This window comes from Erinaceus europaeus, chromosome 4, assembly GCF_950295315.1.
Source record: "Erinaceus europaeus chromosome 4, mEriEur2.1, whole genome shotgun sequence".
Classification (NCBI taxonomy): Eukaryota; Metazoa; Chordata; class Mammalia; order Eulipotyphla; family Erinaceidae; genus Erinaceus; species Erinaceus europaeus.
In genome coordinates, this window is record NC_080165.1 from 129,286,293 (window position 1) to 129,302,435 (window position 16,143).

The 16,143-nt window shown below is 39.1% G+C and overlaps 1 protein-coding gene across 4 annotated transcripts in view; it reads right to left on the bottom strand.

Moving 5' to 3' along the window:
• PKIB (cAMP-dependent protein kinase inhibitor beta) overlaps nucleotides 1-16,143 on the bottom strand; it is a 130,448-nt gene that overhangs the window by 14,427 nt on the left and 99,878 nt on the right. For 2 of the 4 annotated variants that reach the window (XM_016187339.2, XM_060190528.1), the window contains exon 4: nucleotides 12,930-13,001. The exons of the other annotated variants lie outside the window; for them this stretch is intronic. In XM_016187339.2, the coding sequence (XP_016042825.1) occupies nucleotides 12,930-12,981 (52 nt within the window). In that variant the 5' untranslated portion in view covers nucleotides 12,982-13,001. The remainder of the gene's footprint in view (nucleotides 1-12,929; nucleotides 13,002-16,143) is intronic. 4 annotated transcript variants of the gene reach the window in all.

The window sequence follows — 16,143 nt, forward strand, 5'->3', positions numbered from 1 at the left end:
CTGCTTCACCACTCGCAAAGCTTTCCCCTGCAGGTGGAAACTGAGGGCTTGAACCTGGGTCCTTGTGCACTGTAGCATGTGCGCTCAACCAGGTGCACCACAACACACTGTGGCCCCTCACACACATACTTTTTTATGGCTAGGTTCTTATTTGATATGATATAAACTGACCTTTCAACATATATTGGCAGGCACATAGCAGTTAATATTGTCATAAAGAATTTTTAATATCTTCAGTCTATAAAATTCAAAATAATGGGGGCCAGGCAATGGGTTAAATGCACATGGCTCAAAGCACAAGGACCAGCCTAAGGATGCCAGTTTGAGCCCCTGGCTCCCCATCTGCAGTGGGGGTGGGGGGTTCTCCTCCTCTCTCGACTGCTCTCTGTCTTATCCAACAACAATAACAATAACAACATCAAGGGCAACAAAATGGGAAAAATGGCCTCCAGGAGCAGTGGATTTGTAGTGCAGGCACTGAGCCCCAGTGATAACCCTGGAGGCCAAAAAAAAAAAGATAAAAAATGAAAATTAAATTATATATAATTTAAAATTATATATAAAAAATCAAATTATATTCCTTATAATCTTTCAGATAAAATAATGCACACATCTGAATGAATATCCTTTTAGCATAGTAACATCTGATATATCAAAGTAGAAACATTTAGAATAATATCATGGACTGACAAAAAAGGATATTTCTGACAATAAACTACATAACTCCCTTGACTGGGATGTATGTGTGCTTAACTGGACATCCTACACCCTTTTGTTTCTGCTAGAAAAATTTAATATATACACTCCAGAGAGGACTGTAGGGATTTAGTCTGACATAACATTTCCTCTAATATCCTGAAGCCTTCTAAAGACACCAATAAAGATTTCTCATTATTGCAAGTTCTTAAATTATTTTCATTTTGGAGTGATGGTTTATAGTATAGGTGTTGACACGTGGGTATAATTTCTCATCCTCTTGACATCTATAAGATTCTCCCTCCCCCAACTTAGATCCTTTCCACCCTATCCTGCAGCAAGACCCCAACACCCTCTTTACTGACTCCTATCTCTTTCTTCTTCCCCCAGAGATCGTTGGTTTGGTACAACAAACCATGCCTAGCCTAGTTCAAGTATCACCTGTGCTGTCCCTCTCCTCCCCTTGTTTCTTAAGTTCTACCTATAAATGAAATCATTCAGTATCCATCGTCCTCTTTTTAGTCTATCTCATTGACATGATTTCAGCAATTAGATGATGCGCTCACAAAACACAACTAATTTGTGTCAGTGTTTCCCAAGTTCACAAAGCACTATTTCTGCCATTATTATGTCACCTGCTCTTTCCCTTTTTATTTCCCTTTTTATCAGTCCATCACTTTAAATGGTATGTGTGTGTATAATGTAAAATTAGTATTTTCATTTTTTCTTTAGATAGCATCATTAACAATGGTTCTAAATCACAGCAGACTATTGTGTATCTTCCATAACTTTGGCCTTTCACTTCCTACCCCTTCATTTTCACCTTTTTAAGTGATTACATTTGAGAGGATCATATCTGAATGGATCAGAAGAAACCATTTTCATTATTTTTCTCCTACTTCACCTCAAATCATAAATGTTTTAGACTTCTTTCTCAATTATTTTTTCCAGTTTTTGATTTAAACATGGGTAGATTCTTATTTTGAGGTAATCTGACTCTCTAAAGAAATATTTAGTGGAAAACAAGATGGCCCGATAGAGTGTGCGGGTGAAGAAGATTCAGGTTTGAGTCCTGGTCACAGGAGTCCCTACATGGGAAAGTTTTCTGAGCAGTGAAGCAGTGATACAGTGTTTTTTTCTTTCTGTCTCTCTCTCACTCTTCCTTTCTATCTGCCTTTTAACCTTTATGTTAAAGGAAGCATATGGCTTCTTGGAGTGGTGATGTCATGCAGAGATCCAGCCTTAGGCATAACCCTAGTGGGACGGAAGGAAGGAAGGAAGGAAGGAAGGAAGGAAGGAAGGAAGGAAGGAAGGAAGGAAGGAAGGAAAGGAGAGAAAGAGAGAGAGAGAAAAGGAGAAAGAAAAATAGATTTGGTACAAGCAACTACGACATGCTAGTTATTGTGGGATTTGGCACAATAAGTAAGGAGTTCTGCCAAAACTGTCAAACTGGGAGTGGTTGTCTGCCAGGAATTCCCCCTCCTCCCCCACTAACCCCCACCTTTACATGCACAGAAAATGGATTACTTCCAAAAGAGAAAAAGGGACCAAATTTCCTAGGAAACATACACAGTGGGGAACTGAGAATGAGTAACACAATTCTGGAGAAAGGTGAAACAGATCATCTACTTTTCAACTTTACCTTTTCAAAATGACTTTTAAAGACAAAACACTCTCCAGATTTCAAGAGGCACAAGCTCTCCAAGTTCACAGAAATCCAAGAATTGAATAGGCATTAGTGATAAAATGACACTACTTTCAGGTTTGCACTGTGTGCTTCTCTCTTACTCTTCCTAACTCAAAGCAAATACAGCTGTGGGAAGTGGGGAGGGTGGTTAAATGAAAAGCCTGAGAGAAGGGTTTCCCTTTTATAGAGAACAGTGGTTTAAAATGTTAAGTGGCTTTGATAATGACATCAGTACAGAGACAAGAAGAGGAAGTTTTTTTTTGGTTTTTTTTATTTAAAGATTTTTAATATTTATTCCCTTTTGTTGCCCTTGTTTTATTGTTGTAGTTATTATTGTTGTTGGATAGGACAGAGAGAAATGGAGAGAGGAGGGGGAAGACAGAGAGGGAGACCTGCTTCACTGCTTGTGAAGTGACTCCCAAGAAGAGGAAGTTTTAACTATGACTCATATGGTCACAAGAGAAATGACTTTGGGTTCTTCTGGTATATGCAATGAAATATAGTTTCAAAATTAGTTCCCTAATTATCCTTCCAATATATAAAGCTAATTTAAAGAAGCATCTTAGGCAAGGTCACTTTGAACTACATGCCTTGTTGCATACAATTTTTTAAGTGCATACGCTTATCTGTCTTTTAAAAAATGCAGCATGATACAATAATAGAACAAACATTGTTTTCTAGTAAACAAAAGATATACATTAAAATACTAAACAGATTCTTCAAAACAACTACTTTGGGAAGTTATATATATATTGAAAAGAATTTTGGGCAACTTGTTTTATGCTCATATATAATGTAATGGTAAACTAACATAATATTTTTAATATGGCCTTGTATTTTGTAGTAAACAATTTTAGGGACTAGTGCAATGCTTTATTGCATGGGAGCCCCTGGGTTTAAGTCTCAACACCAGATGGAAGCATCTAGGGGAGCTCTGTACTTGATGGTACAGTACTGTAGTGTCTCTCCTCTCTCTAAAATGAAAAGAATGAAAAAAATTGTCCAGGGAGGCTGCTCAGCACTATTATTAAGCATGAATTCTTGGTTCATTCCCTTAAGTAGTGTGTGTTGTGTGTGTGTGTGTGTATGTGTATACACTTGTGTCTTTGTTTTGTTTTGTGTTGGAGCCTGAGAATCTCACATATCTGTAATTTCACCTGTCTCCTGGTCAAACTGGACCATGTGTATGGCAGGGTGAATGTCCCACTTGGTAAGCAGTCTCTTGATTCCTATATAATTGCTTTGAATTAAAAGCTATATGTCCCATTTTATCACCCATCTCTGTACTGAGAATGTTTTTAGATTCTTTCCAAAACTTCTTTAAGTAACTTAGGTTTGCATATGCTCAGATGAAAACTTAGTACAAGTGAAGATTTCAAAGCCAAAAAACAAACTTACTGAGCTCTATTAACTCCCCATTTGGGATGACAGCACTTGAATTAGTCCTCAACTTTGTTACTCACTCTATATACACCATGGAATGGCTAACTGCTTAAATATAATCACTCCTGAAATCAAATCCTGCCTTCCTTTCTGATAGACTTATGATTTCCATCAAGATACTTAACTCCTCATATGTTTTTACAGTTTTCAGAAGCAAGATTATTATAATGTCCTTGTTTTGACTTCTTTGGAAACAATATGGCATATATTAATTTACTTGATTAACAAACACACACATGAAATTATTTGTTTACATATTAGTCATAACAAGTCATTAGAAGCTACTGATAATTATCATGAGCATAACTATCTTGTTAAAACTAGGGTACTGCTGTGATTATAGGTATAGTCTGATATTGAGTGAATAAAGAAACACTCCAGAAAGTTGGTGTTCTTTTAAGATAGCATTTACAAAACTAATTTACATCCCCCCAATACACATCTTATGGTCTCCTCCCTCCCTTTCTTCAATGTCTGTACCAGATCTTTTACCTGTCAGCATAAACCACATATTGAACTGTTCATCAGTGTCTCCCTAGAGGTGAACTTTTCATGTACCTATTTGAATGAAAAAAGTTAGCCAGGAGTGGTAAACTCATGCATGAATGGGACACCATACACATACACACACACACACACACACACACACACACACACACACACACACACACACAGACAGAGAGAGACAGAGAGAGAGAGAAATTTTTCAGGAAGTATCAGTATAGATTGCACATGTAACTATGTGTAAGGACCTGGGTTCAAGCCCCCAGTCCCCACCTACATGGGGAAGCTTCAACAGTGCTGAAGCAGTGCTGCTGGTGTCTTTCTTTCTTGGAGATCCCTCTACCTTGCCTTTTTCTCTCAATTTCTCTGTATATATCCAAATTAATAATTTTAAAAGACTTATTTAAATAAAAAATATGTAGAGAAATACCTAGTAAGGGACTTACTCAAAACCAGTTGTTTTTCTGAATGGTGTTATGATAAATGACCAATAAGTGATCTGTTATCGTCTTTGAATTGTATTGTTTGTTAAGTTTTCTAAGATAAAAAATACCATAAACATGTATTGAACTTAGATTTTTCTTTTAATTTTTTTTTATTATCTTTATTCATTGGCTAGAGACAGCCAGAAATCAAGGGGGAAGGGGGAAATAGAGTGGGAGACAGACAGAGAGACACCTGCAGCCCTGCTTCACCACTTGCAAAGCTTTCCCCCTGCAGGTGGGGACCGGGAGCTTGAACCCAGGTCTTTGCACATTGTAACACATGCACTCACCCAGCTGTGCCAGCACTCAGCCCCCAAACTCAGTTTTAATTCACTTAAATGAAACTAAGATGATGTGATTCTACATCGTGGCACAGCCATTACTACCTTCATTTCAAAGGTGAAGAAACTGAGATTGAAAGAAATAAAATAGTTTGGCTAAAGCAGTTCAGAGGCAAGACCAGAATCCATTTTTATCTGTCACTTATTGCTTATTCTACTACATTTCATAAGTATTTGTAGAATGAACACCAATGGCTATTATCAACTATACTTCTACTTCATTCAGCCTCAGGTTCTAGAGAAACACTGTCAGACAATACTACACACTTCATGAGACCGGGTGGTGGTGATATGATGGAGTATGCATGTCACTATGTGCAAGGACTACACATACGAAATACAACCACATTAAGACAAATGTAAAAGTAGAAGTCGGGGGTGGGGGGCAAGTGGTAGTGCACCTGGTAAGTGCACACATATCATCATGTGCAAAGACAAGGGTTCAAGACACGGGTCCCTCACTCGCAGGAGAACTAAGGAGCAGTGAGATAGTGCTACAATTCTTTCTCTTCCTATCTTCACCTTGTGTCTCAAGTTCTATCTTTGTCAAAAAGAAATAAATAAGGAAAAAAAGGAGAAGTCCACATATGTATATTCAAATAGGTGGTACAAGATGTCACCGGAATATAGATGAAAAACAGTTACTGAATTTTGGAGTTAGGCAATTCAAAGAAGCTGAAGGACGCGCGTTTGACTTTTGCATTTGGGAGGAAATAAATTAGGTAAGAAGGACATGAAAGGACAGAGTCAGAAATATCTTAATCTGCATGTACAGATGGAAGTATAAAAGGCTGTCCTAAAGAAAGGTAAAGAAAACATCTGAACATAGTGTAATGCTATAACACTTGGAGTTGGAAAAATGGGTTGGAGCGTGATCATAAAACTAGAACCTAGGGAGTCGGGCAGTAGCGCAGTGGGTTAAGTGCACATGGCACGAAGCGCAAGGACTGGCGTAAGGATTCTGGTTCGAGCCCCCCGGCTCCCCACCTGCAGAGGAACAGCTTCACAAGCTGTGAAACAGGTCTGCAGGTGTCTATCTTTCTCTCCCCCTTTCTGTCTTCCCCTCCTCTCTACATTTCTCTCTGTCCTATCCAACAATGATGACAATAGCAATAGTAATTACAACAACAATAAAAAACAAGGGCAACACAAGAGGAAGAAAAAAACTAGAACCTAAGTCACAAAGAAAACAAATGCCTGCTAGGGAACCATGGAAATTTCTAAGCCATATAATAATCATCTATATAGGATACACTGTCTAAAAATAGAAACTGGTGTAAAAGACAGCATTGTGCAGCTATTAAAAAGGCAAGTATTGTACATATATCCACTATAATAGGAGCGATTAACTGATTACAAAATTTTTATGTAAATGAAACACACCAATAGTTTTTTTTTCCTGAAAAAAGGGAAGAGTGACTATCAAAACTGAAGGCTCGTTATAAAGTCTGAGAACTTACACTATCAGATATGATCAATCATGATAAAGAGAATTAAACAGAAACATTGAAGACAGGTATGTCTATGGGTGACCGAGGGTGTTAACTATTGATGTGATTGTGGAACTGTGACTAGTAGCACCAAAAACTGGCTATTGATGAGCAAATTGTCAATTATGGAAAAACAGATGATACTTGCCAAGATTCTAGGACATTAAATAACTGGACTGGATTTGTAGTGGCTACCCAATAATTTGGCATATAAATATTTTCATCTTGTCGATGAAACAATATGTAATCTCCACTAGATCTGATAATTGTTAAATTTGCTAAATGTAAACTCTCAATGCACACATACAAATTTTGTTCAACCACATGAAAATAAATAGCTGATAATTTGATGTTTCACATCAGAATATTCCAACATGAATCATTTAATATTTTTTTTCCTGTGGCTCTCAAAGTGACACAGTGATCCTTGCTTTCATCCCTAGCTTTGTATATGCAGAACGGTGCTTCAATTGTTACTTTGCCCTCCTACTCTCTCTCCTTTCTCTGTTGTACATAAATTTCCATATACACAAATATATATATATATATGTATATATGTGTGTGTGTGCACATATATATGCATGTGTATTTTTGGAAATACATATTATATATTATCATATATATATATATATATATATATATATATATTGCTCAGCTCTGGCTTATGGTAGTTCTGGGGCTAGAACCTAGGACATTAGAGTCTCAGGCTCTATTCTTTTGTATAACCATTATGCTGTCTCCTCAGGCCATAAATATTTTTAAAAGAATTATTTTTTATATATTATCTATGATACCATTATATTTTCACAAAATTATTTTGTATACATTACAATTCTGAGTAGTGGTCATGTAGGTACTGAGTATTAACACTGATGGTGAAAGGAAGAAAGAGAGAGATAGGGAGAGGGAGAAGGGGAGGGGGAGGGAGAGGAAGGGGGACAGGAGGAGAGGAAGAGGGAAGAGTATAATGTTGGCTATAGGTCAGCTATAGTCTTTACTATTTGTTTTAAGATGTTACCTCCATTCCCATTTTGTCCAGAGCCTTTGTCATGAATGATGAATCTTTCAAGTGCATTCTCTGCTTCTATTGATATGATATATTTTCTACCCACCTGTATAATTCCACAACTTTAGATGAAGTGACAGAGAAGGGAAGATACCACAGCACTGTTCCATCATTCATAAACTTCGCCCAGTGCCATGCATGGTAGTCCTATGTGCTACCAGAGGCTCAAACCTAGGTGTTTTTGCATGGCAAAGGGTACACTTTACACACTGAGCCATGTATGGCCCACTCCTGATCATACAATTCTTTCATTTTCTTGATGTGTATTATATTAATTAATTTCGGTATGTAGAACAAATCCTTGCATCCCCAGAAAGACTTCCACTTGGTCATGATGTAGGACCCTTTTAATGTGTATATAATTAAGATTTTCTTGAAGATCTCTGTATGTATGTTCATTTCAGTTATTGATATGTAGCTTCCTTTTCTTTTTTTTTTTGGCAATATCTCTGTCAACTTTGTTTATCAGGCTAATACAGGTCTCATAAAAAGTGTTGTGGTGGGGAGCAGTAGCACAGCGGGTTAAGTGCACATGGCGCAAAGGGCTAAGAACGGAGTAAGGATCCCAGTTCCCGGTTCCAGCCTTTGGCTCCCCACCTGCAGGCTCCTCACAAGCGATGAAGCTGGTCTGCAAGTGTCTGTCTCTCTCTCTCTCTCTCTCCCTGTCTTCCCCTCCTCTCCATTTCTCTCTGTTCTGTCCAACAACAATGACAACAATAACAACAACAACAATAATAATAACCACAACAAAGATGAAACAAGGGCAACAAAAGGAAAAAAATAGCCTCCAGGAGCAGTGGATTCCTGGTGCAGGCACCCAGCCCCAGCAATAACCCTGGAGGCAAAAATAGAATAAAATAAAATAAAATAAAATAAAATAAAATAAAAAATAAAATAACAAAGTGTTTGGGAAGAATTCCTTTTTTTTTTTTTTTCCAATAGAACAGTTTGGAACAGCTTGAGAGGAAAAGATTGCTAGCACTCAGGGGGATTTTTAAAAATCTTTTTTTATTACTGGTTCAATTTCCTGGCTTGAAAATTTTATATTCAGGCTTTCCACTTCCACCTGATTTCATCTAAGGCGAGTGTATGAGACTGAGAGTTTATCCATTTCTTCTCAGAGTTCTACAATTTAATGGCATAAAGTTGTTGGTAGATGCTTCGTATGAGCCTTTATATATCTGTGCTATTCTCTGTAATAGCTCCTTTTTCACTTCCAATTCAATTAGAATTCTTAAGATTTTCTGATGTTTTTATCTTAATGAACTTCATCATGGGCTTATCATTTTTGTTTAACAAGTCAACCAATTCTTGGTTCAACTGATCTTTTGTGCTACCTTTTTTTGTTTCTATTTCACTTATTTCAGCTCCAATTTTTATTATGTCCTTCCTTTATTTACTCAGGATTTCAACTATTCTTCCAGTTCCTTGAAGTGGAAAGTTAGATCATCTGTTTGAGATTTTTTGTTTCCTGAGATGAGCTTGAATTGCTATAAATGTCCCTTTTAGTAGTGTTTTTGCAGTGTTAGGTTCCGATAGCTTGTGTCTTCATATCTGTTTGTTTTCAGGAACTTTTTATTTCTTCTTTAATTTCTTTATCAATCCAGAAGTTACATAATAACAAACTGTGTAAATGTTTTTGAATTTTTTTATTATACATTTTCTGGTCCCATTTTGTTGTATTGTGATCTGAAAAGATGTATGATATTATTTCACATTTCCTGAATCAATTGAAATGAGATTTTTTTTTTATAATTTACGACCTATCCTTGAGCATAGACTATGACACAGGCCAGATGGTAGTGAACCTGGTTAAGCACACACATTACAATATGAAAGGTCCTTGGTTCAAGCCTCTGGTCCCCATCTGAAAAGAGAAAGCTTCACGAGTGGTAAAGCTGCAGGTGTCTCTCTGTCTCTCACACTTATTAAAACCCCCTCTCCTCTCAAGTTCTGTCTCTAGCTAGTAAAAATAAGCCAATTAGAAAAAGAGAATAGAACAGCCATTGGTTGTGAGGTACTGAGGAACATAGGGAAGCTTCTGTTGTGTAAAATTCATCCTGTTCTAGACTCATGATTTCTCATTGTTCTGGACTCATGAAGCATTCTCTGAACTGTCAGTATAGATGTTCATATAGAGAGTCTTGAGTTTCCACATGTGTCTGCAGGGAGAGCATCATGAGCACTGGAGTGGTGTTCCAGTGTAGCTCCTCCTTCCTTTGACTTTCTCCCCTCTCTATTTTTTTCTGTCTCTTCCTTTCTATGAAAAAAGACAAAATATTGGCCATTGAGAGCAGTGGAGATGTGCAGGTATTGAGTCCCAACAATAAATATTGGTGGCAAAAAAAAAAAAAAGGTCTTGAAAATACATTTCAGAATGTTGTAGCCTTGGCTTTGCTTTTATCCAAAGGACATTAAGTATTCCATAGTAGCAGAAAAATAAGTTCTAGAGTAAGTTTTTTAAAAAACATTTTTATTATCTTTATTGGATACAGCCTGAAATAAAGAGGGGAGGGGGGTGAGAGAGATGCAGAGACACCTGCAGCACTGCTTTCCCCCACTCCACCACTCACAAAGCTTTCCTCCAACAGATGGAGACCAGGGGCTCAAACCTGGATCCTTGCTCATTGTAATACGTGTGCCACCATCTGGCCCTCTGAATTAAGTTTTATTCATTTCAATATACAAGATGCTCATTTCAGTCAGTCACAAAAATGTGCAGTAATGTGTACATTATTAATAGAACTAATTTAACTCACATATCCTAATTTTTTTCCATAGCAAAATAATAATAATAATCTTCCTGTGACTCACCGTAAAATCATTCTCTTCCACATTAAAATTCATTCTTTCAGCAATTATTGTCCAACCAATTCATGATCATCCACAGGACCCTTCCTTGATGGGGTATGAGTTTAAGGACTGATAGATGATAGTCCATAGTTCCATGACATTTGATGAAATTGTCAGAATATTAAATGATCTAACTGTAAATTTCCCTCCATACTCTGTTCCCATGAATAAAGTACCCTTCGAAGTGATCTTACTATAGAATGGACCAGCTAGTCCCTGCTTATTCCTCAGCAGTCATTCTGTTTTTGGTTTGGTGATTTTGTTTGTTGTTTGTTGCCAGCCCACACATTGACTCAAACAAGTAAATGACATTCACATGTGGGAAACAGAAGACACCACACCATCATGTTACTATAAAATCTGCCTCCCACAGTCCTTGGTTGTACACTCTAAGGATTAAGTACAATCCCCATGTAAACCTGAATGGCTTGCAGTGTTCTTTGCCTTGGACTATGAGCATACATGACAGATAAACTGATATCGATGGTATCTGTCCAGTGCCAACTGTTTTGTGTATAACCACTTCTGTATCCCTAGGGCAAGAGTCTTTCATTCACCAGGAGGTAAATAAAAGACAACAGAAACTATTGTTGGTGTGGGCCAGCAGGTCACTCGTCCAGTAAAATGCACCCACTACCATATGGGAGTTCTGGGTCACCATATGGGAGTGCCTGCAAAGAAAAAGTGTCACAAGCAGTGTTGCGGTGCAGCAGCGTTTCTCCTTCATTCTCTAGCTCTCTAGAGAAAATGAAGGAGCCAGGTAGTGGCACACTTGATAGAGTACTCACATTACAGTGCACAAGGACCCAGGTTCAAATCCCTGGTCCCTTCACGAGTGGTGAAGCAGGGCTACAAGTGTGTCTCTGTCTCTCTCCCTCTCTATCCCCCCTCAATTTGTATCTCTATCCAATAAAAAATAGAAAAAGAGAGAGAGGAAGAAAGGAAGGAAGAGAGAAAGAAAGAAAGAAAGAAAGAAAGAAAGGAAGGAAGGAAGGAAGGAAGGAAGGAAGGAAGGAAGGAAGGAAGGAAGGAAGAAAGAGTTGCCACTGGGAGCAGTGGAGCTGTACAGGCACCGAGTTCCAATGATGACCCTCGTCAGGCAAAAAGCAAACAAACTAAACCCCAATTATTCACTGCATAAATTGTATGGCATGACCAAATATAGCCAAGGATACCTGGTTGACTCTAAGGAACTGTGCTTCATTAACTGGTTATGGGATGTGATGAAAGTTTGAGGTGAAACCACAAATTGTAGGCTAGCTTGATCTATGTTCTATGTGATATTTTGTTGTCTTTTGGAATCACTAACTGTACATTAGCTTGAGCTAGGTCCTATGTGGTACTCTGTTATCTTTGGTAGCCACTGTCCTCTCTTTATACTCTATTATTTATTTATTTAACCAGAGCACTGCTCAGCTCTGGTTTATGGTGGTGCGGGCAATTAAACCTGGGACTTTGGAGCCTTTTTTTTTTTTTGCCTCTAGGGTTATTGCTGGGGCTCGGTGCCAGTACTTCAAATCCACTGCTCCTGGAGGTTATTTTCCCCATTTTGTTGCCCTTGTTGCTGTTGTTGGATAGGACAGAGCAAAATGGAGAGAGGAAGGGAAGACAGAGGGGGGAGGAGAGAAAGATAGACATCTGCAGACCTGCTTCACCGCTTGCAAAGCGACCCTCCTGCAGGTGGGGAGCTGGGGGCTTGAACCGGGACCCTGTGGTCCTTGCGCTTTACACCACGTGTGTTTAACCCGCTGTGCTACTGCCCAGCCCCCAGCGTGAGAATCTCTTTGCATAACCATTATGCTATCTAACCTCTGCCCTCTCTTTACACTTTTCTGAAAAAGACGAAGAGAAGTAGAGAAGAGAGGGGATGAGAAGTTAACAGAAAAGTTCCACTTGTGAAGCTTTCCATCTGCAGTTGGGAGCTGGAGTTTGAACCCTGCTCCAGGTACATATCAATGTGTACGCTCTAGTGAGGGCACTATTGTCCAGCTCTCTCTCTTTGTACTTCACGGTGCTCTTGTCTTCCAGACCAACATGTTTATTGGATTATACTTGGAGTGAATTGGTGCTATGAGGCTTAGTCTGTGTTTGACAGGTGATCTCTGAGGCTCCAACCTATCAACACAGGGGCAGTACAGTGCCTTAACCAAATCAGTGCTTCTGTTCTGCTTATCAAGGGCCAGGATAGCTCTCTTTATCCTAGTGATAATCATCGTGTCCCTGTGCAGATGCTGTTTGCAACTGTGCACCTGTGGGACAGAGCAACAACCCTTTTACGAAGATTTTGAGAAGGAAATTGGTCGCCGCCCTGCAAATAATTAAGCATGGCATCTTGGTTGTTGTTGTTCATGCAAGTGTAGTGACCTTGCGCCTCTCCTGTGCTTCTGTTTTCCTGGTCGTTGTTGCACACATCCATAGTGACCCGTGGAACAGGGGCTGATGAAAAAAAAAAAAAAAGGGTGGGGGGTAGGAAGGAGCATTTCGTACTTAACTTCTCTCCAAATGCAAAACCCATGGCCAATGAGCCTATCTGCTCAGTACTGATGCCTACCAATACATCAAAGGGTTAATCTTGTGGTCATGGGTCATATGGTTTCCATTCAAGTCATAACACTTAGTCAACCAACAATTAGTTCTATTTGTACAACAGCACGTCTAGACACTACTTGTAGTGGACCAATGCTGGGCTCTCAATTGAGGCATTCAAATAAATTTTCATCTCCTCCTCGGCTCCAGGCAGTCAATCCTAAGTAGCCAATTTACTTGAGAAGTTGAAAAGGCATCTCGAAAAAACTCACTAAGCAGAATATTCACCCTATGCTCTGGGAATAGTATAGTGCTCCCTATACCAATGTCACTCAGTTCTCTTCACATCTAATATAACAAACCTCCAATAATTTAAGCTCCTCTCATGCTCGGCTATCACAGGCAAGGCCCCTTAGACAAGCAAACTGCTTTTCCAAAGGGAACAGGCTCAATTTCTACTCATTTTTGTTGGTTTGTTTTTCAGCCAGAGCACTGCTCCACTCTGACTTATGGTGGCACCAGGAATTGAACCTGGAACCTCAGAGCCTCATGTATGAGAGGTTTGTTTGGTTGGTTGGTTTGGTTTTGCTTAGCCATTATGTTATCTCCCCCAGCCCTTCAGATAACTTTTGAATGGTGACGGATTCCATTTCTTTTGCTGTAGGTGGAATTTTCTTCCAGCAAGTCAGTCATATTCTCCCACACGAACCAGAAAGCACTCTGCTGACTAACTACTACAAAGCCTGTCTCCCACAGCCCTGGTTGTTCACTTTGATTCCAAGTTTCAAGTTCATTGCCATGGTGTCCTTCTCCCCCAAGACTGTGGGTGGACGTGACCAATAAACTACTCACCTGTGAGTGGCAGGTGTCACACATTTAGTTATTCCCATTGCCCAGAATAGGAGACTCCATTCACCAGTGGGGATTGAAACAAATTACCACTAACACTACTTTCTCTGTTAAAATGGAGCCCTGAGTATAGGGAGGAAAAGGGCATGAGGTTCACATCTGTCCTGTCCTTATACATCTGCAGCTTATCTTGTTTCATCATGATACACTGGGGTATACTGTTTTTTCTCAGGTATCAACATAGCCTCATATGCACCTGCATCTTCTTTGTTCTAACTCCAAAGATATTTAGCACCAAGGAACTATTTTTAAACCACTTTGTGTTCTTTTTTAGGTCATTTTGACCTCTCTCCTGTACTTCTCTGAGGTTTCAAGAAGCCTGTGATGCAGTACTCAGTATTTCTTGTATTTCTTTTCATCATTGTTTCATCATTGTCCTTCTAGAAACTAACTGTGCACCTTCTTTAAGATGTTCAGTTTCTTAGAGTATTAAGACACAGTCCTTTCTGCACTGTATCTCATAACTCCATTCAAATTACTTACTGCTTAATTCTCCTACAACTCAAGTCAATGAGTGAGGATTTTGAGAAACTTCTCAAGAGTTAATGTGTAGGACTCTGTCACATCTTCAATCATTTTCACATCAACTAGTCAATAATTCAATTCCATTCCCAGAGACAGACAAACAAACAAAAAAACTTTGTGTCCTCATAAACCTTTTCCCTACTTTAAGGTTTGTTCTCAGTTTTCCAGTCTCAGCTCGAAACTTTTTTTTCTCTTAAAAAGTCGGGTTATTTGCTAGCAACAAGATTGACTTTCTAGATAATGATTTTTTGTACACATTTTAGAAAACTAATCAATTTGTATGAACTCCTGTTCTAGGTATGTGTAATGCTTCTCAATTTCAAATTTTCAAAAATTATAAAGGAATAAGTAGTATCAGTTGATAGTCATAAGCTGCTCAATCAGCACAGCAAGTAAGTAGAAAGAATCCCCTCCCCACAAAAAAAAAAGATACCATAAAGTACTTAATCAAATATTTTCTACTTAGACCTAGATACCCTCCTCACCTGCTTCCTATTTCACTTCTCCCAATCACTCTAAATCTAACCATGTCAGATAAGGACTACTTTATCTGGATAAAGGCAAGAGACTGACACATTTTAATGATGGCTCTTTTGGTCACTAGCAGGTCACCCCATTATCCAGGGCCCTAGTCAGGGAATCCTGGGATTTCTGCAAAGATATGATGGGCCTACACCTGTAACATATCCCTCTCTCCACCATCACTGGTCATCTCCATCAGAAACAATATCATAAAGCCTCTTGTGGGCTTCCACAGGACATTGCCCTCAACATACAATAGTAGAAATCGTTCCACGCTCCGAAGGAAGGCTGGGTCAACATACTCTGCTACTCAAGGTAGACTGAAATGGTCCTGAAATGAGTGCAGCCTAGAATGTTCCTAGCTAAGACCAGAGAATTCCAGTTCAGACTGACAAGAATGCAGAGGTTACATAACACAGGCTCCTGTGTTAAATATGAATAGATATGGGGTTTACAGTTAAAGGTATTTATATACATATTCGTCCCATATTTGGGAACTACTCTCTGCCCTGATCCAGTTTTCTAGTCCTACTCTCAACTTTTACACCATCATCCCAGACAATACTTTCAGCCTATTTGCATGTTAGCTGTCGGGCTTAGGCAAAATTAGTAAAGTCATGGGCCCCTTGGAATATATCTAAAATAGACTTCCTAGCTTCTTCCAACATGAAGACCCCAAATCTCGTCTGCTATATTCTCACCTTTAAGTTCCTGATTATTAAACAATTTGTTCTGCTTTGTGTCTTGATGCTCTTCAGTGACCAAGTTGCAGACACTACCATGATGCCAACCTGACTTCCCTGGGCAGATGACCTCACTAATGTGTCCTGGAACCCCACCTCCCCAGAACCCTACCCCACTAAGGAAAGATAGAAACAGGTTGGGAGTATGGATTGACCTGTCAATGCCTATGTCCAGCAGAGAAGCAATTAGAGAAGCCAGTCCTCCCACTTTCTGCACTCCATGAAGATCTTTGGTCCATACTCCCAGAAGGATGAAGAACAGGGAAGCTTCCAATGGGAGGGGATGAGATACAGAACTCTAGTGCTGGGAATTGTATAAGAATGTACCCCTCTTATCCCACAATCTTGTTATC